Source organism: Clinocottus analis, unplaced genomic scaffold, assembly GCF_023055335.1.
Source record: "Clinocottus analis isolate CAN_PGR_092001 unplaced genomic scaffold, fCliAna1.0.p SCAF_6, whole genome shotgun sequence".
NCBI lineage: Eukaryota > Metazoa > Chordata > Actinopteri > Perciformes > Cottidae > Clinocottus > Clinocottus analis.
The window spans coordinates 9,487,135-9,513,483 of record NW_027176218.1 but is presented as its reverse complement, the minus strand read 5'-3'; the positions used below and the strand labels follow the sequence as shown (position 1 = coordinate 9,513,483).

At 42.2% G+C, this 26,349-nt stretch overlaps 1 protein-coding gene across 5 annotated transcripts in view; it reads right to left on the bottom strand.

The window, feature by feature from the left end:
* tln2b (talin 2b) overlaps positions 1-26,349 on the bottom strand; it is a 73,832-nt gene that overhangs the window by 7,644 nt on the left and 39,839 nt on the right. For 4 of the 5 annotated variants that reach the window (XM_068602384.1, XM_068602380.1, XM_068602381.1 and 1 more), the window contains exons 13-51: positions 25,149-25,332; positions 24,540-24,653; positions 24,006-24,114; positions 23,199-23,407; positions 22,878-22,976; positions 22,187-22,354; positions 21,567-21,861; positions 20,184-20,350; positions 19,371-19,499; positions 18,294-18,407; positions 18,068-18,181; positions 17,813-17,947; positions 17,479-17,607; positions 17,263-17,365; positions 16,105-16,313; positions 15,593-15,712; positions 15,252-15,449; positions 14,626-14,765; positions 14,029-14,122; positions 13,475-13,564; positions 13,236-13,358; positions 12,474-12,617; positions 12,065-12,250; positions 11,798-11,938; positions 10,905-11,086; positions 10,096-10,228; positions 9,881-9,982; positions 9,564-9,734; positions 9,012-9,158; positions 7,326-7,427; positions 7,097-7,216; positions 6,267-6,413; positions 5,256-5,422; positions 4,700-4,883; positions 4,125-4,250; positions 2,601-2,717; positions 1,415-1,600; positions 929-1,036; positions 202-307 (exon numbers count right to left, since the gene is read on the bottom strand). In XM_068602384.1, the coding sequence (XP_068458485.1) occupies positions 202-307; positions 929-1,036; positions 1,415-1,600; positions 2,601-2,717; positions 4,125-4,250; positions 4,700-4,883; positions 5,256-5,422; positions 6,267-6,413; positions 7,097-7,216; positions 7,326-7,427; positions 9,012-9,158; positions 9,564-9,734; positions 9,881-9,982; positions 10,096-10,228; positions 10,905-11,086; positions 11,798-11,938; positions 12,065-12,250; positions 12,474-12,617; positions 13,236-13,358; positions 13,475-13,564; positions 14,029-14,122; positions 14,626-14,765; positions 15,252-15,449; positions 15,593-15,712; positions 16,105-16,313; positions 17,263-17,365; positions 17,479-17,607; positions 17,813-17,947; positions 18,068-18,181; positions 18,294-18,407; positions 19,371-19,499; positions 20,184-20,350; positions 21,567-21,861; positions 22,187-22,354; positions 22,878-22,976; positions 23,199-23,407; positions 24,006-24,114; positions 24,540-24,653; positions 25,149-25,332 (5,612 nt within the window). The remainder of the gene's footprint in view (positions 1-201; positions 308-928; positions 1,037-1,414; positions 1,601-2,600; positions 2,718-4,124; positions 4,251-4,699; positions 4,884-5,255; positions 5,423-6,266; positions 6,414-7,096; positions 7,217-7,325; positions 7,428-9,011; positions 9,159-9,563; positions 9,735-9,880; positions 9,983-10,095; positions 10,229-10,904; positions 11,087-11,797; positions 11,939-12,064; positions 12,251-12,473; positions 12,618-13,235; positions 13,359-13,474; positions 13,565-14,028; positions 14,123-14,625; positions 14,766-15,251; positions 15,450-15,592; positions 15,713-16,104; positions 16,314-17,262; positions 17,366-17,478; positions 17,608-17,812; positions 17,948-18,067; positions 18,182-18,293; positions 18,408-19,370; positions 19,500-20,183; positions 20,351-21,566; positions 21,862-22,186; positions 22,355-22,877; positions 22,977-23,198; positions 23,408-24,005; positions 24,115-24,539; positions 24,654-25,148; positions 25,333-26,349) is intronic. The other variant, XM_068602383.1, reaches the window with a different exon arrangement.

The window sequence follows — 26,349 nt, the reverse complement described above, 5'->3', positions numbered from 1 at the left end:
TGCAAAATGATGTCTCCTAATGAAATAATATTATATTGTTTTATAGTGTCACAAGCACTTGGAATACTAAATATACATATTGATATGTCCAATGGTCCATTTAAAAGGTCACAATGAGGTCACCGGTAACTAAAGGTTGACAAACCTAACTTTTGTTTGTGTGCATTGTGTAAGAGTGTGTGACAGTGTGTGTGGCCTCACCTTTCATGGCCTCAGCTGTCTGGACGAGCTCTGTCACACATGCCGCTACATGCTTTGAGTGTAAGGCCAGCTGCTGCTTCTGCTCGGGCATGGGTCTGTGCAGCACCTGATGAGACAAAAGCCCACCAAAACAGGAAAAAGAGGCAAAAGTTAATGAGTTAATGTATTGTTAAAGTGAGCGAGAGTGCATAGATGATTAACATTCACACGGCTGCCAGAGAATTTGGCAATATACGTATCTGTTCTGATTCTTTTAGACAATTTATGTAAAAACTAACATGGCAACACTAATAGTTAACTAGAACATAGCAAGAGCCCACTTTTTATATTTCACCAAAAATTATAACACAAAATACTCTAAGTGGCTAATGTCCTGCCAGAATCAACACGATGTACTCCAACTAATTATGAGAGCATCAATTAAGTTAATTAATACCTTGATTAATACTTTTTTTTTTACATCTTAACACACTTGTCATAACATAACACACTGGGAATGTTATTATGGAAAAAGCTTTTTGGAGATTTTTATGCAGATTTATGCAACAAGGTGCTCAGAATTTAAAACAGATCCTGCGTAAATGTATTTCTGAGATGAATGTCGCTCCAGACGTAAATATCAGGATCCACTCATCCACACTGTTGCTACACACATATATACACGTACAAATGCCTGGAAGTCACTCCCATCTTTTATTCATGAGACACGTGACTGTCTCATTCTGACCTGCAGGACTTGCTCCAGAAGGTTGATGTATCCGGCTGTGCACTCAGAGCCGTACTGCAGGGCCTTGCTCCTCAATTCCTCGGCCACTTCTGGGTGGCAAGCTGCTTGCTGCGGGGGTGGGAAAACAATGTTGTGGTGAATTCAAAAAAGACACGGGAATTGCATTTCAATATCCTGATTTGAAAGTAAAAACGATATGTGTTAGGTCTGGAATATGCCTTGTATCTAGTACCAATCACAAACTACATTCATAGTTAATAATGCTAGCCAATAATGCTGTACTTCTTCTGTAAGTGCTCTACAGTCATTTGAGGACATCCTGAGTGCAGCTCAGACGACTTTGAAAAGTGACTGAGTCACTACCCACATCAAGTAGACGAGACTCTAATGTCCTATCTGCTCTCAGCAGGCTGGGCTCACATGTTCCCTTGCAGCATGGTGATGTCTGTGTGAGGCCTGTTCTGGCAGGGTGGTGTGGATTAGCACCTTGCAGGAAGTCAGCATATCGGAGATGGCTTTTCGGCTCAGATTGGCAGTGGCGATCACATCCTCCTGCTGAGCAGAGTTTCCCGCAGCCACGGCCTTGGCTGTTGCTATAGTGATGCCCTTTGTCATGCGGATGAACTCCTCGGGTGTGTTGCACTTGTCTGGGACGTCCTTGGACTGGAATACCTGATGTGAAGAGGACCCAAAGACACAGGTAGTTGGATACATAGTAGGCATGACAGGGCCTCAGGTATGTTAAAGTTAGGACAAGGAACTTTTAACTGGTTATGAAACCGCCTCAATTCCATACCGGTGCCTCCATATGACCATCAACAAAAATATTGGCTGCAATTATTCTTAATGGTTGTCATCAGGTCTGATTTCATGCAAAATCAGACAAACACATTGATGGCCTATAGGTTTGCCAGAAAACTCCTTCAGCTAAGACTCTGGCAGGGCTTTTTAGCCGACCCGCCGTCGAAGCTCCAGTGGGAGGCCCAGGGCTCGGTGCCCGACAACAGCGGCTCCTCTTCCAGCCGCAGGGAGCCAACACCGACACTACGCGGTTGGATGCCCAGGCTGTATTGGCCTTCTGGAGCAAAGGCAGAACCAGAACCAGGACTGAGCGGTGCAGATTGTTAGGCCGTGCTGCAGTCAAGTGAGATTTTTTCTAGTAACTCCGGTGCTCGCAAACACGACCACTTTTATCCACAGGGACTGTCAAAATCAGCACCAAATGAATGTTCTCCGTAGTATAAGAAATTAAGAAGTGCACATGTGAGGCAGACTGAACATCTTGTGCTGTATAGTGAGAGTTAGGTAGACTGTGTTGAAAATGGCTCTCGGTAAAAGCCTCCTCTCAGACTCTGGGTCCTCCGATAAGGATTAGCGGCAAATTACAAAAAAAACAAGCTCTTGCAATCTTCTTCCCTTCTCACTCTGCTTTCGCCTTCTACCCAGTGCCTGATAAGAGCTGTGAGAAACCTGCAGGGGCTGAGAGGGAAGGAGGAAAGGAGGTGGACAGATAATAAAAGGAAAAAGAACAAATAGCTCCCCTGTTATGTTCAGAATAATAGACATAGATATCCCTGACCCTCTTTAAGCCAGTTTTGTAAAGAAGCTGTGTCTCATCACTTGACTCTCAAAAGACAATCAAGAAGAGGTTCGGCCTGTGAGGAGTTCTTACCGTCAGCTCCTGCTTGATGCACTCAATAGTGGCCTCCAGTGCCCTCGTCCCGCGAGTCGCTTCATCCTCCACTGCCTTCACTGTTTTGAGAAGAGATGTCACGTTTGTCACCATGACCTGTCAAAGAAAGGGAGAAATGATGAGGCTCACAGTCAGACCAGGAGGTGGAGCTCTTTCCCCTCAGCTGCAAAACATTACATTACAAAACTATTTTTGTCACCTCTTGGTTACATGTTTTTCAAGGTGATATTTTAATAAAATTGAAAGACATTAGCTGCCAAAAAAAAGAACAAAGGTTGCATTTCAAATGACAAGAGTTTGATTTACTACTTGTAGTGCAGTTTATTGGCCGACACCTCGGATGAAAAAAAGAAAACAATTCACGTTCTTTTCATGGCGATACATTCTGTTCTATTAGTGCTGCATTCAGCAAAGGGTACATTATTAAGTCAGGAATTCCAGCAACATGATCACCAGGAGTTTGAGAGGGTCCCATTTGGAGGTCACCATATGTTGGAGGAACAGAAACAATCTGTCAACATGACCCAGTCCATGGGTGGCCCTAATTCCATTTAGATGAGACAACATAAGAAACCCCATGCAACAGTTAGAGTTTCACGCTGTTCTTCGGATGATAGTTGTGAGAACGATAAATAAATACTATGAGGAAGTTTGCAGAAGACTAGCAAATATTTGGTTTGGAGGTATCTGAGGCTCTGTCACCGATTACATACTTTGATCTTTGTTTCTCTATTCAAGTGACCACAGCCGCACCAAGGTTACATGCAAAAGGCCTGATCTTCAGTTTTTCATTTCAGTTTTTTGTGTTCATGATTATCAAGAGTAAAATAGCACATCTCTCCCTTCCTCTGTGTGTATAGTCCAGGTTCTTCCAGATCTTTGAGGCATCTGGAGGTTCTCTCATTTAGTCTCCATACCAAAAACATGAAATGTACACTTTGTCTGAAACTCTTAAACTTCTTATCGTTAAGATTACCTTTTATTTTCTTTAGAGTACACTTTTGGTATACTTCATATTATAATTTTACTGTTGGTTGATTTAACTTTGTTTGTGTTGATTTTTTAGGTTTTGCCCCTTTGTTTCACCTTTAATGTATGTTATTTGGGGTCTCATAATAAAGGGTGTCTTGTACGGATTGAAACGCACTGAGACCTGTGGTCACAGACAGTATTCAGCATAGCATGCCAACCTTCTCTCTCACACACAATCGCTTGCACACAATGCACATGTTAGTGATGGGTCTCGTAGTCCCACAAACGAAGACATGACAGAAACAGCAAATAACTTGGAAACTCTGATAAAGACTTTTATGTCATTCTTTTGAAAGATCCTTATTTGTGCTGCCAGATACATCAATCAAAACATAGCACGGACACAAAGAGAAAATGCATAGAATATATATTTACATGCAGTATCCTGGAAGCATGCGCTGAAAAAATATTTGGAGACCAATACACAGTTAAACCAGATATGGTACTTGTTAAAGCAATGTATCTCTTTACCTTGGCAGCGCTCTTCAGCTGGTACATGGACGGGTCGTCAGCTGGCTTGCCAGCGGCACATTTGGTGGCACCGATGAGTTCCGCCAGAGCCTTCGCCACATCCCGCACCGCGTTTATCAGAACCACCTGAGGAGATAGATAGAGCCGGAATCAATACGGCACAATGGTCAGAGTATAGGTTTATCAGTAGCACCCCGGAGAGAGGATTTAACACTGCAGCTCTTATCACTCCCCCCCTACTGTAGTCATGATACTTGGTAAAGGGCAGAGATAGAGGCATACACACAGAGAAAAGAGGAGACACAATATGTATCTGATGAAACTGCAATTACACTGAGAATCTAATGCTGGGTGTACAGAAAGATGGAAGACATTCATTGTCGATGACTAATATTACAGAATATATAATGATAATGGGTTATAATAGATGGTTAAAGCTCTGAGCAACCTAATTAAAAAGCAATAACCGACATTTGTTAGAAATGAAAGGCGTATAACTGTGACTATATATGGCTGAAACATCTGTGGTTGTATTCGACATTCTTTAGTGTAAATGTGTTTTAGTTTTTCATCACCTGTGTCTCGGGGTCCTCAGAGCCCATGCTGGTAGCTCCCAGTTTAACCACCTCAGTGAGCTGGGTGATGGTCTTGGCTGAGGACTGGGCAGCCTGGGCCAGTTTCTCCTGGCTGGACGCAGCTCCAGCAACCAGCAGCTTGGTGTCTTCCACCAGCGCTTTGGCTGTCTTCAAGATGCTCTCCCTGAGGGACAGAACACACTGTGTCACAATCTGCTCCAAAGTCACACAATCAACAACAAGCAATATGAAAGAAAGATGTTGCTTTTCTAACAAAATGCGTGTTCAGAAAGGATGATTTATCATTTACATTCATCATTATTTTAAATACATCTGAATATTGAGTTTTACTGGCAAACTCCTCTGAGTGAGTCATCAAAAGAAAAAGGGCGCTCTGGTCTCACAGTGTAAAAAGAACTGAAATCTTAATATATATTTCCTCTGTGCCCATGAATCCTATGAATCATACACTCATTTTTCAACATAGTTAAACGTGTATCTTTTTATGTTGATGGGAGGTTTTCATTTCAAAGATGTCTTGTCAAGGTCATTGCACCTGTGGTCTGCAAAAGACTCTTCATTCTCAGGGCTCAGTGTTCCAGCTGAGGCGAACATGATGGTGGTGTCCAGGTCAGCGATGATGCCAGAAACAGCGCTGGCTGCTGTGATACAGGCCTGGGTGCCTTTGTTCCCCGCCTGCAATGCTGACAGCACCAAGGACACCTGGAACATGCGAAACATAGCATTAGATATGCAGAGCGGTCCTTCAAACACGCTGTCTTTAGAGGCGTAAAAAATAGCTAAAAATTACCTTTGTTTCTGTGTAGCATGCACATTTTAATGATTAACCAGCAGCTCTTTGTAGAGTGTTGACAGATCATTTATACATCACGTGAGTGAGGTTGTAATGGTTTTGAGTGAAAGATGGGGCTGGATTAAAGGAGGACAGACAGCAGGGTTAAACATGTATCAAATTAGAGTCTGCTGCACAATCACATTAAAGACGATGAGCCTGACTCTGCAAATCCCGTATCTCCCTTGTAGCCTGTCTGCCATCCTTCCTAAACGAAAGGAAAGCCCTAAGAGGTACATTTTAACAAGGCACGTTTCACCTATCAGCAAACAGGAGACCACAAATTATACAAGATTTGGTATAAGTCCTGAATCAAATCATTGTCTCAAGGTGCAAAAAAGCCCCAATGTGTGAGCAGCATGGTTAGCTACCTCCAGGGTCACAGCAGGAAGACATTAGTATTATCATTAACTGCACAGTGTGAGGGTGTTCAGGAGAGTGTGCTCTCATGACCTGCATGACTGGTACAATAATAACAGTAAGGCACCAGTTATTACCACCTAAAATAGCATGCGCTAACCCTTCTGACTCTATATTACTAATACAAAGCATACCTGTCATCTATATATATATATATATATATATATATATATATATATATATATATATATATATATATATATATATATATATATATATATATACACACATCACAACAAGGTTCCTCATGCATGAGTTATAGATGCGGTACCAGGTTCTGTCGTCATAGCTTACCTTCTCTGTGACTGCGCGGGCACACTCGATGAGCTCTCTTTTGGAAAAGCTATCAGTGGGGCTGAGCTGCAAAGCTCCAGCCTTCTGCACCATGTAGATGCAGCCGTGGCCCAGGTCTTGTACCCGTGTCTTTATCTGGTAAGCAACCTGAAAGCATAGCCGGGCATTGACTTACACAGCATCCATCTTCTCATTTGTGTCACTGTACTACACAATTATGATCATGTCCTAAACTAGCGTGTCTCTTCGCCATGGGGGGGGGATGAAACATGATTTCAAGCACTCTCAGAGAGAGATTGTTGGCACTCCACCTTTATTTTACAGACTGAGACTCACGGGTGGGTGGTACTTCATTACAAGCATCACGATCAGCTTTTAGACTTATAGAGGCACAATGTCGCTATGGTAACCAGCAGGGTTTCTAGCAGCCTGTTATATACAATATATTGATAAGAGCTGTGTGCATATTAATGCACTGTCTCCACACATATTTGTCCTCTGAACTACACTAAAGATATTTAAGAAAATACTATGTGGGTGCTGAGAGCAATGGGTGCAGGAAGGGTCTATTTCTGTTTGATCTCACGAAGTCGGAAGCAGCCTTGAGGAAGGGGCGTCATTTCAAAGAACAGCACACATCTGCTCTGATCAGTGGGGGAGTGAATACATCTGAGAGCACGTTTTGGTGAAAAATACAGACCTGCAGAAGCTGATATTTCAGTCTGACATTTCAGGTGCTGAATTGGAAAAAGATTTACGGCTCGATGTGTTAAATCTCATGTATGTAATTTTCCCACGTACTCCATAGGACAGGGAGCATGGCTTCTCACCTCCTCTTGCTCTGCAGTGGCTGCAGCAAGGCGTCCTTCATGTGCTAGCTGGCCATAGTCCACTGTCACCTGAGAGGCAAGGCCGCCAAGCTCTTCAGGACAAGTTATGGACTTAGTCATCTGGAGACAGACAGAACATGCATTATCGGCAGAGGCAGATTAGTGTTTCTGTGGCCCGAATGTCAAATAGTGTCACAATAGATATTGATATCAGGCATGAATATCTTACCATCTCCTGCGCAGTGATAGCGATGGCTTTAGAGAACTTCACCATGGTGGTCTGGTAGTCCACAAAGGAGCCCTGAGGTTCAGGAGGTGTTCCCTCATCCAGCTGTGAAGAGCAGACTTTTAGTACTTATCTATCCATGGTACATCGTACAGAGCTATTATATGGGTTTTTATACCAGGAACCCCAATTTAATGTATGCCAGACTTTTGATTTAGTTTAGTACCACTTAACAAGAAAGCATAGTGTAAAATTATGTTCATTTATTATTCTATTAATTGTAGATAACTCATCTGTTCTTAAGCTTGAGAAAGAAGCTGTGCATTTCTGTATGATATTGTTCTGCATTCTATATTATACTATAAACACTTTTGAGATTAGTATTATCTTTTGTTTCCAGGTTGTCAGCATATAATGAAATGAAGGATTGTATTTGTTGATCAACTGCCAATGCAGATTGACTTGTTTTTTTCGTGCAGGTATTATTAATGGACTTTTTGATCCCCATCTTTTTTGGAAGATGAAAGACCAAACTACAGCCCGAACATGAAACCCGAGCCATCTATTGTATGTGCTGGCTGAAACTTAGCAAGAAATTACAGTACAGAAATGCCTAAAATATGATGTTTTAACAGTGTCCCTATTATACAGTTTTTCAACCTGAGAGCAATTGTATTTTTCAACCAAAAAAATGTCTCAGAACATATCTTGATCATAATTCTTAAAGAAATAATTTTGCAAGTGTATGTTTTGTGCTTACATTAAAAAAATATATAGATTATAAATACCTACATTATGTATACATACATTACAGTTATTCAATACCAAATATTGGTGTCAAAATCCAGTATCGATTAGGCTATAGACCAAACATATGGTTTAGTATGTACATTTACGATGACAATGTTGATGAAAATTAATGAAAGGATTTTCATCTGCAGTTGAAAATATTAATATGTTATCGATATCATCATCATTTAAGTTGACACCATGTAGAAGGAACATTATTTTAGGGAATAATCAAAACTTGGGGTGATTAGTTTAGAGGCAGCGACAACAATAAGTCAAGCTATACTGGCAATACAGCTATTGGATGTGCAACATTTTGGCAACCCACGTTCTTTTTATAGTACGACATGTTAATTGATGTATAATTTTTCTTAACAATTAAAAAGCCATTAGTGAGAGCATAGAAACCTTTATTATGTTAGCATTTTTGTAAAATGGTTCCATTTTACACATGCTAATGGGGATTTAATGATGGTTGCTCTGTTATGTTTAAGCTGAGGATAAAATACAAAATATAAACAAAAGAATAAAAATACAAATGGAAAAGATCTGAACCCAGTAGGAGTGTGAGTATGAGCAGATCATCGTCAATTATTAACTGTGCTGTCAACACAGTGACATGTCCCCCAGCAAGATGAGTGACAGCTAACATCACCAGTGGGCTGTGGATTTAAAACTTGTCATCTCCTGGACTAATGAGAGTCACTGACAAGGACACACTCTCGACACACTCACTGCGGAGTTACTCTTTCAGAGAAGGCTCATTTTGTCATCAGACAAATAAGATGGGGAATAAGTGTCAATCTGAAATCCATTTAAAACCACCTGAGCAGACTACTCATGAGATGTTATCACACAAACATGCATTTTCTATCAAAACACAAACACAACAGTACTCACCTTGCCCATGGCCTCAGCAATGGCCTCCACCATGCCCCCGACAATGCCCCCTTCACTGGCTGCCTCGTTCAAAGTCACCATGATGTCGTCCACGGCCTCCTTCATCAGCTGGGCTGCTTCGGAGATGGCATCATGGGTGTGGCACGCCTGGGGACACAGTCAACTGATTAACGTTTGTGTGACACTCTCTCGGTGTCGCCAGAAGGAAATCTGTCAGCTTGGAAACAGCTCCAGTGTCCCTACAGCTGGTAACTATGAAGTGTCTCATTAGAGGACACTTCAACAGGCTGGACTCTTGCTGCTGTAAAGACTTATACTTTGTTGTAATAATTAAAACTCCAACTTCAAAACTTTATATAAATCACAGGCTATTCACCAATAATTCTTGAGACAGAAGTTTTTAATGACCGTCTTAAAAAAAGATAAACCCTGGAGAAACATGACTGCATTTCTGTCTTGACCTGCTGAAATGTAGCTAAATATCTTAGGTCGTCCTTGAAGTCGTGGTCATGGCAGGCTAAACACACTGCAGCGATATGAACTGCTTAGTACCTTTGGGTTTCCCCCGCCTTCCTTGGCGGCATAGAGCATCTGCAGGGCAGACTCAGACAGGGTCTTGCTCTGGTCTAGGATGGTCATCTGCTGCTGGTGGTCGTGCAGCTTGGAGGCCAGGCCCACCGATGCCACGATGAGTGGATCAAAGTACCTCGCCAGCTGGGTCACCTGCGAGAACGAGTGATGTAGAGTGATGAAAAATGATGAAGGGAGATGTCTGAGGAAGGGTTGGATTACAAGATAGAAAACAGGCAGAATGTTTTTTTTCTTTTTAAATCAAGAGGGGATGAAGGGATTTATGGTCAGACCAGCACCTTGTGTCCGAGTTGGGCAGCTTCGCCTCGGGCCGTGGTGGAGACGGGATCAATCAGATGCCCAATCTCCTGCACAGAAGACGTTAGCTGCTCCTGGAGTGCCTGGTGAGTTACAAAGGCAGAGAATTACAGTATAAGCCCCAACAGAAAGACTACAGAATCCATTAAGTTCTTTCTCTTGGACAAGATAAAGCTGATGGGGTACTTGAACTCACTTCCATGGAGATATCATCTCTGCAGGGCAATGTCTGCCCAACTGCAGCGAGGGAAGCTTGCTCAATGTCCCGGATACACTTATTGATGTTATCAATAGAGTAATCACACTCCCTCTGTCCTGGCGCCTTGTCCCTATTATCAGAGATGTTGAACAATATATTAATTATTGTGCCATAAATATAGAATACAATTAACAATATAAAAACAAAGAACAAATCACATTTAATTGAGAAGAATAGTTAGACATTTCGAGAAATACTTCTGATGACAGATGACAAAATGTACTGAATATGAAGCTGCAGCAGCCGATTAGCTGAGCTCAGCATACAGACGAGAAGCACAGGGACAGCTTAAAGGTAAAAAGATACATCTAAAGCCCACAGAGTAACCTGTTATATCTTGTTTGTTTAATGAAATGTAAAATAAACAAGTTGTGGTTTTACAGGGATTTTAGCCGGGAGTGTTGTCATCCCCATGAGGTCACCAGACAGCCATCTGATCTGGAGGATGATGATAAAGATAGAAGTGGGTGGGGAACTACTTTTGCTAAAATGTGCTGCAGATCCACCGTGGCTCATCATCTCACCACTGCTCTGTAATGTTCTCTAATCTATTACAAGGCAGCGGGAATCTCAAACAGATATTAACAACTGTTGCAATTTATTGCTTAGCTGAGCAAATATCATAAGATAAGCCCTCTGGCTTCAGAAACCTTTCTTTCCCTCTACCTGTTAGCAAAGCATTAGAAACTTTGACTCCGGATAATCCTGCGGGGGCAGAGGTGGCAGTTTGTGGGATTAATACCAACCTGATGGAGGTGATGAGACTCTTGATGGAGTCAGAGACTGTTCTGGAGTGGCCGGCCAGTATGGACCACGTGGGAGGATCTTTGGGGTTGAGGACCAGCGAGCGGGCTGTTTCTAAAAGGTAAGTGGAGCTATCGAGCATGGAGCGGGCCGAACGCACAATAGGCTCCTGAGCGGCTGAGCCCTGTGGAAATGAAAAGATTAGGGCATGTGAAACAACAGCCCAGGTAGCAGCGCAACAGAAAAGAGCCAGACACATTGGTATGACAGAGTTGTTAATATTCTTTGACTACCTTGAAGAGATCAAAGGTGCAATCAAAGAGAGGGACGAGATTAGAAAGACAGCTTTACACAGATGCAGGGAGAAACACCTTCAGTCTTTATGATCCGAGCCAAAGCCTCCCTCGACAATTAGATTAACAAGCTGAAGATTAGAGCAGCTGTGCTGAGAAAGAGTGCCGTTAAACACTGCCCTCCAACAGATTACAGCCATAAAGCTTTTAGAGGACTGTGTGGAACTGCGGTGCTCAGATTGAAAAAGAAAAATCCATCTTTTTCACTCTTTTCTTGACATTAAAAGAACAGGTAAAATTGGACCTCAATCCAATTCCCCCCATGTTCGCTGTACAAACCTTTGTGTGTTGGCTCATACAAAAGTGTCTGTTGGAAGACGATTGAGTGCAGAAGTCACAAACGTATTTAAGAAACCTTTCTAAGAGAAGCTTCACGATCCTCTGTATAGCGCCTCGGAACAAATGACTTATAGGATGTTTCTGAGAACCTGATGAAAGATTGCTGTTCATTTTCATTTGGCTTTATAATGAGAAACTGTGGAAAGAATGAAAAAAACATTATCAATAGTGCATTACAAATAAACATCAAAATGGATGAATACCTCATTGCTGATTTGCGCTGGGATGCTCGCAAACTCAGGGTTATTGGCAAAGGTCGACAGGTTTTCTACAGCCTCAAGAAGTGGGGTTGTAGCAACACGGCATCGGTTTCTGTTGTCCTCTGAAAAATCCCCATCTGATGCCTGAAACAAGACAACGCCACATGAATATTGGCCCATTTCAATCATATTTTTGTAAGCGCCTGAATTATACACACATTCACAGTTTCTCACGTGACGAAAAAATTCTGGAACAAATTTACACTCAACGTTTTGATCAGTTGGGGAGTTGACCTTGATGGTTTTGACAAGGTTGGCTGTGGTGTTGGCCACCTCTTTGGCTGACTGGACAAACTGTCTCCTCGCCACAGGGTTGGAGGTTTTGGAAGAAGCCAGGCGGCAGGCGTTACAGAGAGCTGAGGTGTGCTTGGCTACAATCGTTGCTGCAGACAAGATCTGACAGACAAAGAAATATTAAACAACAGGAAGCAGAGTTGTCTGAAATCAGGCATTCCAGTGAGGTGTGGAGAGTTAATGAAGTAGGACATTCAGGTCGATTTTAAGTTTTCCAAACATAATGAGCCATGTAATCACAGTCACTAGAGATCTACATTTTGCAGTCTCCATAAGACAGGGAATGGTTCTGTAACGTTTTCAAGCCCCACATGGACCTTCTTACCTGTGAAGGACTACTAGCTGGGTCTACTAAGTTATGACAAGCCGTATGTATTGCCTGGTGAGCCTTTGCAAACTGGATGGGATCCACCAGCCCCTCGTGGCCTGACTGACTATTAGGATCAGACACACCGACAAGATAAGATGCCTAAAAAGGACAAAAAAGAAAAACAAAGTTATATTAATGTATCAGTTTGTCATTAGACCAGTTCTTTATTGTCATTCATGACTTCACTTGTTGTCATAGACACCCCCCGCACACAGTCAACAATGTCTGACATACATACATATGTAGATGAAAACATGAATAGATCCATACATATATTGTATACATTGTAGATAAACTTTGTTCAGAGGGAACACAAGATCTGTCCATACACAAGTGTACCATTTTCCAGACAAGTTAACTTAATGTTGCATAAAAGTAAGGAAGTTATTTTACAGCGTCAGGAGGGAACTGTAAAACTGTAAAAACTGTCTGTAAAACCTCTAATAAAATGTGTCAAGTGTCCTTCGAAGGTTTAAATGCCACTTATGAATGGATTTCACTCTGTCAAGATGTTTGCATTTATTTTCATGTGTTGTTTTAAATACTGTATCAACCTTAAAAACATGTTTAACAATTAGTTTCACTGACTGAAAAGTAATGTGATTAATTCCAAGCAATAACCAAACAACAACAACAAGATAAGAAAGAAAAGAGATCAGACGAAAGCAGAAGCCTGGTACCTCAGAATGAGTAGTTAGCCCCATGCTTAGATCTCACCTGTCCTGCAGCCTCCGTGAGCCCACACAGAGCTTTGGACGCCACACCTACGCTCTCCCCGAAGGCCAGCACATCACCCGTCTTACAGGTCTGTGAAATACCTGCCATGGACTCTCCTAGAACCTGAGGCATGCAGAAATAGAGAACACATGTACAAATTAGATTCTCTGCCGCCTACTAAGTGAAATATCTCTGACAGTTTAAGTATATAGTCCACACAATTATTTCTAAACCTGTACCTTTGAATTCTCCATGACGCTCTCGATGCACTCAAAGTAGGAGAGTTCGTTGACAGGCTCGTTGGGATTATTGAGGAGACCTCTGACAGCCTGTACACAGACACAGATGACAGGAACTGAAACTACAACGGACACAACTCTTTCCTGCTATGATATTATACTTTTATCAACCACTTCATTTAGAGAAAGGAAACACTATAAATGGAAATCAAGCTAATGGAAACATACTGCCTTGATAAATAATGATAATCAAGCTTTTAAAATGCACAGCCTTATTGACATTTTCAGTTACTTTAGTATAAGTGAACGTAGGTTTCAGTATGCAAAAATGCTCTGGTTCAACCAGTGTCACTAATGCACTTACTACAGTTGTGATTTTAATGTCCATGTAAAGATAATGGCTCTATGAGAGTAATGTTAACAAATGGAAGGAAAGAGTGTATAATGCATCCAGTTTCCCTGATTAAAAACATACAGGCATGTACGTGCAACAGAAAACCATCCTGGAGACAGGGACAGTCTGTGTGTGGCACAGTGTATGTGAGCACGGTTACCTCCAACTCCCTTAAGGCGTTGTCACACTCCTTTTGTCCTGCTGCTTGCTGGGTACAGAGTGTGATCAGCTGGTTAATGCTCTCCGTCACTGCTCTGAAACACACAGGCAGCCACACACAGGCTTTTTAACTCTCACATGTGTCCTCTGCATGCACACACAGCCTGGCTTCACTCACACATGATGCTTTAAGCTGCTCTATTCAAGCATGGCTCTGCTGACCTCTCAAATGTGATAGGCTAAAACAGGAGTGCTGAGATTGTCTTGCGTTTGTGTTCAGCTTTGCTGAGCACAGACAAGCTCGAGCCAAGGCTTCCATCTTCCTAATTAGACAGAGAGAAGTCAGTCAGGCCCAAAGCCCTACGGGACCAGCTGTTGGCTTCTCACTACATACTTCCTCTAGCACTGCCTAACAGAGACAGCTTGGGAGTGGCATACAGATACAGCATGGAGGATTTTTGTGACATTTAGGTAACTTGATAAAAGCTAAAATCTGGGCCCGGATTCATATTTTGGACTAAATGGCTCAGTTAACTCGCAAACACTGAGAAAAGAGAATGTGTGATACATATCAGGTGCTATCTCCATCTCATCGCACCTTGCTGCCACAGAGAGAAGATTCTTAGCGTTGGCTGCACCTGGATCCACTGACAGAGATTTGGCCGCCAGCAGCAGTTTACTGGATGCCATGGAGATGTTCTTCAGATTACCAATGACTTGAATCTGGTCGTCCTTGCTCTGTATAAGTCAGGAAAAAGAACCATACAGGTGAGTTTTAAGATAGATTTGGAGTATTTAATGTATTGGCAAAAGCAGTCAAAAGATAACATACTGTAAAGAATGTATTTAAGACTCTCTACCATCTTTATCCTCTTTCCTCACTCAGCTGAGCCTGATTAACGCTGGTTGTCATGCTACATCAACTCCAATCACAGGCGATCTTTCCAAATTAATGAGCAAAATAACCAGAACAAGAACATCACAATATCTCATTACATCTGACTATGAGTCAGATGAACAGGTCTAATTAACAATTTACTTTAACATCTTAGGAAATGAAGTGACACACAGCTATGAGCTTGGCCTCTCAGCATTTAAGGTTTTCTTGCGTTTGTCCATCAGGGGTTGAACGCTCCCTTCCGTGTGTAAAATAATGCTGACAGTGGATCACCGTTGAACTGTTTCAATGCAGTGTGGAGGAGATGGTATGATCATGAAACCTACTTGGGTGTGTCCTGCCATCTCAATGCCAGCATCCAGGAACTCATCAAAGTCTTGGCTGAACTTCCCTGAGGCCGCAGCCAGCTGGCTGCTCGAGCCGCGAGAAGAGTGGACGACCTCCCCTGCACAGTGGTTGAGTTCAGCTGCTGTGTGGGTCAGATCACTCTGAGCCTCCTGGAATGTCTTACTGCAGGGAGGGAGCTTCAGACACAAGACATGCATCAATTAGGGCACGCTGCAGTCAAAAGTCAGATGAAAATAACCTGTTCAGTGTTGTTCAGTACAGATGTTTTTGTGCAAGTGCAAATACAATAAATGTCAAGGCAAGGTGAGATGGGACTCACAATGTCCACCAGCAGTTTCTTGCTGGCCTCACCAATGCTTCTGAGGGCCATGTCAACATCTTTCTGGCCTGGCAGGCAATTCACACAATTATTCAGGGAGTGTGACACTGCTTTGGCCACCTGAAACACAGCACAGTGCTCTGTCAATGGACTGCCGTTAGTCATTCAAACAATGTGATACACAATGCAAAGTCTCAGTGCAAAGCTATAAAGGGAAGAACATCTCAAATGTAAATTGGGCTCGCAGTAGTGCACAGTAATCCCTGTCACTAATTTATGCTGCTGTCACAGATATCAGCCAAACAATATATTTATCCCCTGAAGGGCTGCAGGAGAATGATCAGTCTTACTCTGGCACTCCTGAGAAAGGAATACTAGGCAGAAGAGAAAATAGCGTCGCTTAGAGGGATGATTGTTATGGAAAATACATTTTTACACATCAGCGGTGGAGAGAGAGAAGGACAATATGATTGCTACATGAATATCATAAATATTACTGGGCGCTATATTACCTGTGCCAGTCTCTGCTGACTCTCAGCGTCTCCTGGATGAACCAGGGCCTGATGGGCTTCATGAATCAGCATGGCCGAGCCCTCCATGACGCACTGGGCTGAGTCTAGCATCGCAGCTGCTGCCTGAGGCTCCTTGGTGCTGGCTGACACACCTCTGGCTGCTTGAGCCAATGTCCTTAAAGCCTGTGCGGTTTCTCTGGCAGCCACACCTGCGAACAACCATAACAACATGACATTATGTGATTTTGATCAAATAAACTGAGACGGATGGAATATCATGAAGCAAACCAAATCAGTATATTAACAGTATCAGGAAATACTAGAAAGTGACTCCACCCTATGCATAACATGTAACAAATGTGTAATATTCAACAGATATACAGGAAGTATAGTATGCAGTAAGCAAGTAACAATGCTTCTGTACAAATTGAAATTGACATTTTATTAAGATTAATTTCAATCTCATTCGTTTTCCTTTGCAGCAGTGCCGTTTAAGCCACACAAACTGAGAGGTATGTGCATTTCCTGTCTTTCCTATAATTGTAATTGCATTGAGCTAGCTGGCCGGGGCTAGCGGTACCACACTGAGAACAAACTGTGATGCTGAAATGCCCTCATTGTTTAAATAAATGAGTTAATATAATAAATATGGCTCCACATGGGAGGTGCCCTTAACTTATTATAAACAGAGTCGAGAAGAAAAGGAGCAAATTGCATCAAATTGCATTAGCCAGCCAAGTGGAGCCATTTGCTGATGGGATGTTAAATCTAGAGAAAATAAGATTAATGAGTAGTGAGCAGCACCATGGGCCACAGCATGAAATGCTAGTGGGAGTGATCATTGTTAGAAATTCTTTTCTCTATCTGTCTTCATCTCTCCTCCCCTGAGATTCTCAATTGAGCCAGAATTGACAGCAAAAAAGCCAAGCCATGCTGAATTCAAAGGGCTCAGTTTAAGGCAATAGTGATGGCACAAATAAAGAAGTTATGCGTTTTCCTGCCTGCTTCATCCCCCCAGTTCCACAATTTAAAAAGGAACTGTTAAAGTCAGCCACATATATTTATTATATCTATCCATTCTGGCAATGTAAATACTTTAGACAGCTACAGAAGCTCCTGAAACCTGCTTTCTGTGTACGTAGAATGCACTTCTCTTACCTGTATAATGTTCATTTCCCTGTGCAGCACATGTCAGCAACTGGGCCATGAAAGATCCCACAGCCTTAGACGTACTTCCTAAATCCTGAGCACATTTCTCAAGCTGTGGGGGAAAGAACCGACAAAGGAAGAATTTGATTCATAGTTGTGATCTCCTCATTGTGTAAGTATATGCATTGAACTTTAAAGCAGCTGTTTCTACTGCTATGTACCTACCGACTCCCCAGGAAGAGGTTTGAGTTGGCCATCAATGACGGACATCTTAGCATCCTGAAGCTCACTCTTCAGTGTCTGCACAATTTTGAGCGCTGAATCGATCTCCAGTGGACCACAGGCTTCATGGGCCTTTAAACGACAAATGCACGCACACAGTCAATCTTACTCACATGCACCGAACCATTATGCAGTGCAGACAGGATGCCAGCCTATATGCTGTGCTTGGTATCTCTAAAGGAGATCAAAGAACTGCAGCCTTAAGACACACAATGGATAGCAACACATTTTCTCCACCAGTGAGATGACTCCTGCTTTCTGTAACAGAGTTAGATACCTTTAGGGTTGCCGTCCTGAGCTCGGCAAGGCAGGTAGCCAAGTTTTTGGCACACTGTCCCAATTGCATAGCAGCAGCCTGATCAGCCACCGTGGGAACTGCTGACTTTGCAGACGCCACCATCTTACTGCCAGGCTGAGCAATGGAGACAGAAAAACACTTCATAAGCACTCCAGAATGATTTGTTTGTACGTATGTATCTGATGACAGAAAGTTCCTGCCACTAACTGTGTTACAATAAAAGGCCTCACTCACCTGTAAGAAGGTCTGGCTGGCCATGATGAGGGCTAGCTGGGCACCAAGCTCCTCGGGCTGAGCCTGGCTGCTCCTCATTCCCTGAACCAACTGGGGAATGCTATCTGCTACTGCCTGCATTGAAACACACCAATAAGGTATGCTTCATATCCACATCATCATGATTGAGAGAGCTGCATCTACTATTTTTGTTTAATACATTAGTAACACAAGTACATGATCATACCTTGCAGCTGTGTACAAGCTGTTGGTGTGAGACAGTATTTTTGTTGGAAGCAGCAGCATTTTGGGCAGCTGCAATGGTCTGAGTGGCTGCAGCCGCTGCCTGCTTAGCGGCTATCTGTTCAGATGATACAAATGAAAATCATAAGTAAAAGGGTGGCGCCCGGCCAACAGTAACATTAACTTTAACAGTGCACAATCTTTATTTTTATGTGATGTTCAGCATTTCTTTCCTCTTGCAATGCTTCCAAAAATTAAAGCACTAAAAACACATTGCTTATCTCACATTTATTCATAGGCACAAAACTAGCTTTGAAGTGATGACACGATTGAAAACAGCGGGAGAAGACATTTCTTGTTTAGTCGGTGAGGAGGCAAGGATGATAAAAGAGAGCCAGAACACATGAAATCATTATACTGACAGAAAAAAAACAAGACTGAACTACATGTAGACCGGACATGCTAGATAGGAGTAGCGTTTTCTACCCAAAACATGTGCACATCTGCACAACAGCTGGATGACAGCTTGTCAGGAGACAACGGGTAAGTTTAATGTAGTCTTAAGGGGTGACTGATAATTGTTACACGCTCACTTGCAGATTAATGACACCTTAGTCAAGACAAGTGGCCACACATTTCCTTGATACAGATGACCATTGGCACCATTACTGTGAACATCAGATGCAAAGTGGCGGACTGACATCGTATGTCTGATAGCAGGCTGATCCCCAGCCCTGGGTAATGCATAGTTTACGTGCCCAGGAAATTGAACATTGGGTGCTCTGAGGGGGCGGGGGTATACTAATGGGATTTATAGCTCATTGCGACAGGGAAAAGAGACTAATAATAATACAGACAAATCTACTGAATGGGCCACATGTGTACAGGGGTTTCATTATCAGTATTTCTTTAGCCTAATGTATAAACTCTCCATGTATTTCCAATATATTTATACTAAAGAGATGAACAAATGTGGGAAAGAGATATTTATATGACATCTTTGTTGGTATAGAGAAAAGAGGAGCAGTGTTGTGCTTGAATCACAGTCAAACAACACGCAGATGAGAATACGTTGACTCACCTCTAGCCTGTTGACCAGTTTTTTCTTTATCGCGTTCTGAGCTGCAGCATTAGTGGCTACACGAAGCCCTTCAGCTGCCTCTCGAAGCCTCTGCTGCTGGTCCTCATTCTCTGGGTAAGCAGCCGCCCCCTAAGAGCACATAAACACATGACAATGACACATTCAATACAGCATATAACAATAGCTATTCAGACCTCAGCAATGAGTTTAACAACTATGGTTACAATCATTGTGCAATAGATGCAAATGAGCATTTAGCTCTGTCTCCTACTGGCAGTTTCCAAGGAAACCGTCCGAGCCAGATTCCCACTTCCTCTTTGATAATGGCAGTGATATAGTTATTAATGAGTCACAGATCAAAAACATCTAATGTGCCACAGGCAGTGTTTCAATTGTCCGGGTATTTCACACTGATAGCATCCTGCTCGACAGTGCCAGGGGCTCATTAAAAGCCACTGATACTGGACCATTTTATTTTTAATGTGAAATGATGCTGGTAGCTAAAGTAGTGCATGCAGTAGTGCCAAAATGTGTATTGTATCAAATGAAATAAAGTCATCGCTGCATGCATTTAGTATATGGCATTAGACATGCAAGAACACAATGGCAGTGCTGATAGAAAAAGAGAATAAGAGAATAAAATGTTGACAGTTGTGGATCAAACTAATTTAACCGGGTTAAACTAACTATCAACTCTTCCATATTAGATAAAAATCACTAATCAAACTACAGAACAGGTAATGATATCATGACAGAAAGCAAATACATTAGATTTATTTAAGTAAATTACATTCCTAGTTAAAACACTCTTACCTTAGCTGCCTCCACCATCCGGGCTGTGGCATCAGCCAAAAGTTTGGCTGCAGCCAGCAGTTTCTTAGAGTTATCAACATCTACTTCTGCCTCTGCATCAGATCTCATGGCATTGACCAAGTCAGAGGTAGCCTGGGCTAACACCCTCGCCTGACGCACCATCTCACCTGTTCACACACACAGTAAAGAATGACATAAGGAGACACAATTAGAATAGCAGCACAAATACAAGCACATATTGCAGATTAAATTCAGTTTTTTCTGTATAGCTGATTTGATGTTTTTCAATGGCCTGTTTGATTTGTATCCATTTCAAGTGCCAGGACCTTTTGAAAGTAATATTTACATTTCAGAGCTGTCATCATCCATTTAGCAATTATATTTTCTGGATATTCAGTTGAGGCTGCAGAAGTTAAATGAGCAATGGAAAAGTCGATTTTTGACCACTCAGGTGACTTGAATAAAAGTTTTTAAGATACACTATGCATGTAATTGATGCAAATCTAAGCACTGCACACTGAGTGTAATATAACCAGAGATTTTAAAGGAAGAAACATTGTAGGAAGAAATGGTATGATGACAGTTGACAAATTAATAATATCTTATGGTTTATATTATCATGTCACCCAACCCTTATGCATCAATAAGAAAATGTCCTCGTCACAATTACAGCTTCATTAACTTCTAAGTAGCTGAAGCTGAGTCATCCTCTCTCACACAAATTAGTCTTTGCAAGTTTTTGCAATTTGTAACATCTCCACACACATCTGCTATAAAAAGCTGCGTTTCCTCAAGCTCGAAATAACTCACCCAGAAAAGTCTGTGAAAGACAAGACATGTAGGTGCCTGCATCCAACGGCTTTGGAAATCAACCAATATCCTATGCGTAAAATGGACTCTGATTACCAAATGCTGATCTTTTGCAACAATATTCTCTTTTTTTTTCTTGTTGATTAATACAAAGTAAAAAGTTTGTCCCTCTTCATGTGTTTCCTTTTAAGTTTTCAAAGCCTCCATGATGCTGATTGAGACCAGATTGAGAGCTCTGTAGTGGTTTTGGATGACATGTTTCTTACAACCCTTTGAGAATTGCCTGGGTTTGGAATTTCTCTAGCTTCATGGCTCAAACCATAACAAATAGCCTGAGCGTTGACAACGTTTAACAGGACTTTAGATCACTTAACATGGACACAAAAACACTATCTTAAGGCGCTCTTTTGCACTCAAAACACACTACAACAGTCAATTAAAAGCAGGTAACTCATTAAAGGTCACCCAATTTATGTATTTTGACTGTAAATTGTGAATAAACTGAAGAGACAAACAACTTAATGATGAACTATTTTAACTGGACATGACCGACAACCTTCTTGTTGTACTCACCAGCATCGCCCATCGAAGTGAAAATGTTTTCCGTCACATTCATGATTGTGTCCGTGGCCTGGTCGTAACGTCCAATGGGCTCTCCACAGCTGGCGTAGTGGCGGACGTGCTGCATCAGGTCACTGAGGGCCTGGCTCACCACACCGGCTGCCACCCCAACTTGCTTCAGCAGCTCGCCGTCGTCGCTAGCCGAGCGGCAAGCCTTCACGCAGGTTTCCACGGAGCGGTCCACCAGCTTTCCGGCCTCGACAAGCTGCTCCTGACACACTGGGGAGCTGATGGTTGGGCTCACCACCTGCACCATACACAGGCATTAGCAGGAACGGAGGATAATTACAACAGTTGAAGACTATTATGACATGAGACAGTCTGTGTCACGTAACGTACATAACATACACAAATTCAGGCCTTTAGAAAATTAAAAGTTACATTGTTTTTTCGTTATTTTATATATTTCTGATGAATATGTTTTGTTCAAGATACGGCACAAAGACCTGTTGAATTTGATTAAAACAACGCTGCAGTGGCCAGTGTCGTACAACCTGCTTTCATGATTTCCTGCCTTTTGGTATGTCCTTCACCTACTTGGTTACAGAGATAAACAAGTTTTAGATGAGTACCTTGGTGCAGGCAACCAGCTGAGAGGTGGACAGGGCACACTGAGTGGCAGCTGCGATCACCCGGTTCTGCAATATGGTGTCCTCGGCCACCTGGGCCACGTTCTTGGCCTTCAGGACTAACATAGCAGCTGCATTGGCCACTGCTTTGGCCAGATTCATCAGTGTGTCCTGCAAGAAGAAGATTGAAGGGACCGGGGGAGTACATTTTGGTGAAATTGTGCAAATATTGGCCATCTAATGCTGAAAGAACAACAGTAGTGTAATTGTAAAAAATATATTGAGCAAGAGGAAGATAGTAAATATGACATTTAGGTCAGTAGTAATAAATTAAATCTGTTCTACATCAAAGCAATTTGGTCACAAGTGGTATCAAGGCCATGAGAAGGCAAACGATGTGTATGTGGCAGGTGGATGAATTGCAGTGTAAGAGCAGAAATGAGGCAGATCTTGAAGTTGACATATAACCTTGTGTTAATGGACGTCTGAGAGACTGTTTTGTGGTTTTACTACAAAAAAAGTCTCCGTTTGACACTTTGTTATACAATTCACATAAAGTAAAAGTCTAATAATAAAGTCTGAGGTGATTACTTGAGTGTGTATTGACATTTTTAGTGGGGGCCTGAGCTTATGTGTGTGTGTCTTCCTGTTTGGCCAGCAGTGTCATAGGAACAGTGAGTGGGTGGCGTCCAACCTGGAACTTCTCGTCTGTCTCGCCCTCTCCCATGTGACGGAGCAGGTCCCCGCTGGCCTGTCCGATGCTTCCTGCCGCAGTCAGCACCGTCTGTCTGGGCTGTGTGAGAATGACATCAACACATCCATTACTCTGACCTGGCCAGTTCTCAAACAGGCTGAGTTATCTAAAACAGACTTCTGGATCAAAAATCATCCCAGAATACATTCATCTTCACTGGGACACTGATGAAAATCATAACATGCAGTTCAACTCAGTTTGTGGTTTTGTGGCTACCGGGATTACAGTAAAGTCCAAGTACAATTGTCAGGGGCGTCTCACCTCAGCGGCTGCAGGCTCAACAGAGCTGAGCAGATCCGACACAGCTCCTGCCAGCATCCTGGCAGCGCCCATGAGCTTGTGTCCGCTGCCCACCTCATCGTCCATTAATGCCGCAAGCAGCTTGACACCCTTGGACATTTCCGTGAGGTTGGAGGAGATGGTGGTGATGGCACAACCCACCGCTGTGTAGTCGGTTTCTGTGGGCTCACCTGTGAAAGTTGGAGCGCTATCGTTACAAACTACACATCTGCTGCGCATCTCAATTTGTTGTGCTGCTGCCACCACATTGATTTAGCTAATCTATGGGGCAGCGTGCGTGCCATATGCAATAACACACACATCAGTGTCATTGTCATAATTAATGCCTATTTGAGATGGTTCCGCCATGATGAGCACGTTGATGAAGCAAGTGGCCGTGAAGGAGGACAAAAATGTATATTAGCAAGTGGAGGGTGTATAAGTGCAACCAAACAGATGGCGAGGTAAGATTAAAATACTACAATACTGGCAGGAACTTGACTGGCATTGTGCCAAGCGACAAGGGGAGCAGAAAGAGACACTGCCAATAAGTTGATCTTAAGTTCAAGATTTATTTATTAGTAGAAATATCTATCAAGGAGAAAATTGGAAATGCACTTATATTTAGAAATTGTCATCATTAAGGGTTTAACAGTGACTTATCGATTCACACAATAATGTAGAGATGCACTTTATTTTCACCATATTGTCCAGCACAGACATCATAAAACAGAATTCTAGAGCGGATGATGAATACTGAAGCTGTTTAGTATTCTCCTGGGCACTCACCTGCAGTGAGATTGACCACAGATGCTGTTCCAGCGGTGATGGCATCAACTTGAGAGTGGATTTCATGTTTGGATTCATCCACTTTGTTCTGAACCCAAACCCTGGATGCCTTTGGGTGGAGGAGGAAAAGGAGAGCTATTGGCTTTCATCACAGTGGGTGATTTTCAGCTCAAATAAACTTTCTCATGCAGGATTAAAGGACTAGGACTGTACAACACCTACGGCTTTGGAAACACTCAAGCATTAAATGCAGCCTCTATATGTACAGTCAGTGCAGTATCCTAATTATATTGGAGAAATATGATGGACTTTGATGTGATGCAAATGCTTAATTCTTTCTAATCTGTCTTTGCTTTGAAACCCAGAAGCTGCAATATCAGTAAGCACACATTCAGTGAGAGTATTAGAAAAGTGAAACTCAAGGGGTTTCTGTAAATTATGATGTGAAGGAGGAGTGGTACAGTATATCTATCCATGCTGCATCTACTCTAAAATATTTTTTTAAACTGTGTAGTAAGTGGGAGGGGGACTTACCAAATCATGGCCCAGTGGAGGCAGATTATCTACATATCCCAGGTCAGCCTGAGCCTGCTGCACAGCCTGCATACTGCTGTTTATGGTCCCCATCAGGGCCTGCTGGGCCAGACTCTGGCAACAACAAGCAACAGAGACACACACAGAGGGAATGACAAAAGCAATCTAACACAATATGCATTGTACTATGTTTTGGAAAATCTGTGAAACTCTTGGTCTTGCAATCAAATGTAAAATGTCTATAACCACAGATGGACTTTATGAGATACAATTCATTCCCTATCTCACCCACAGCCCTCCTCACATTGTTTATTGTTGACAGTAGGGACCACAAGCAATATTTAAAATGCTGCAGATCAGATTTACATGATGTTAAATAATGTACCTCACCACTGTGTTCTGATAAAATTATAGAACAGAGCACAGCAGCTGGGCTACATCATTTTCTCATTCCTTTGGTCACATTTTTTGGGTTCAGACAGTATTTTAATTAGAGACTGGCCCAAGGTTGGATGCTTCCATTTCATGTCAAAATATGGTGACAACAGGGGAATAGGACTTTTGTCCAGGACACCATGTTTGCTTGCAAGTGCAAATACTCTTACTCACCAGTGGGGGCATGTGTCCTCTGTGCATCTGCCCTGTGGTGATTTGCTGCTGGGCAGAGGGCATCGTGCCTATATTGAAGGTGTCCGGGCCACCAATAGACCCAGACCGGATTATACCTGGAAGTGCTACTGAGCCATGCTCCACGCGGCCTACTCGATTGAACTGCTGCTGCAAAATTGTGGACCTTGTATAGGAAAAAAAAGAGATAGGATGTGCATGTTGAATTTCATATTATTTCAGTCTGTATGTAAATTCAACATACATGCACAGGAATGCAGTCCAAGCTAAGGACCTGAGGGTCTAAATGAAAAGCATGTGTGTAGTGGAAAGATCAGTAATATACAGTAAGTAACTGTTACTTGTGAGTGTATCTTTAAATGCATAATTGTCTAAGATGATAACGCAACTGTTTCTAATTTAGATGATGAAAATTACAAAATTATAATTAAAACAATTATGACACTAAAAACTGTTCACACGGTGGAGGAGGCTTTGTCAGGGGAAAACTATTGTAAAAAATATGTTTTCCTGCCCAGTTCAACAGATGCTCCTGACTCCATTGGTTAATTATGGCTTGTTTTGAGAGGCAGCAATTATGTTTTTGTGCTGAGAACCACAACATGAGTGAATTGGCCCATAAGCAGCAGGAATGTGATGCCCCATTCTGCCAGAGAGTGGTTTCACTAAGAGCCATGTGGATTTCCAGTGACAACACATTTCCAAGCTCTGTTTGATAGAACACCGATCCACCAGCGTTACATTAATTTCCATAATTTACTAAGCAACACAGGGAAATCAGGAGAAGCTCTATCCAACTGGGAGATAGAAATTAAAGAATAAAAGTGCTTCCAACGAAGTGATTTCTTATCCGTGCGATATCTTAATTATTGAATGATACAGCCTTCTTTTGTGAAGTAAGATGATAATTTTTGAGCCCGAGGCAGGTTTTGTGTTTAGATCTGCACAAACAAAAATACTACGAGGAAGCAATTTAGCAAATTCTATTCATGAATATCGAGAAGTGTTGTTTTTATATCTATATTAAAATATCTGTTTTGGGGTTTAACTCTAACATTACCTCTCTTGAGGGGGAATGCTGGCAGACATGTAATCACATGCACAAATAAAAACAGAGATGTTTAGATTCATGCAGAATAACTAGACTTGTGTTGGCTGAATCAGAATGAGGAACGTTTTCCGT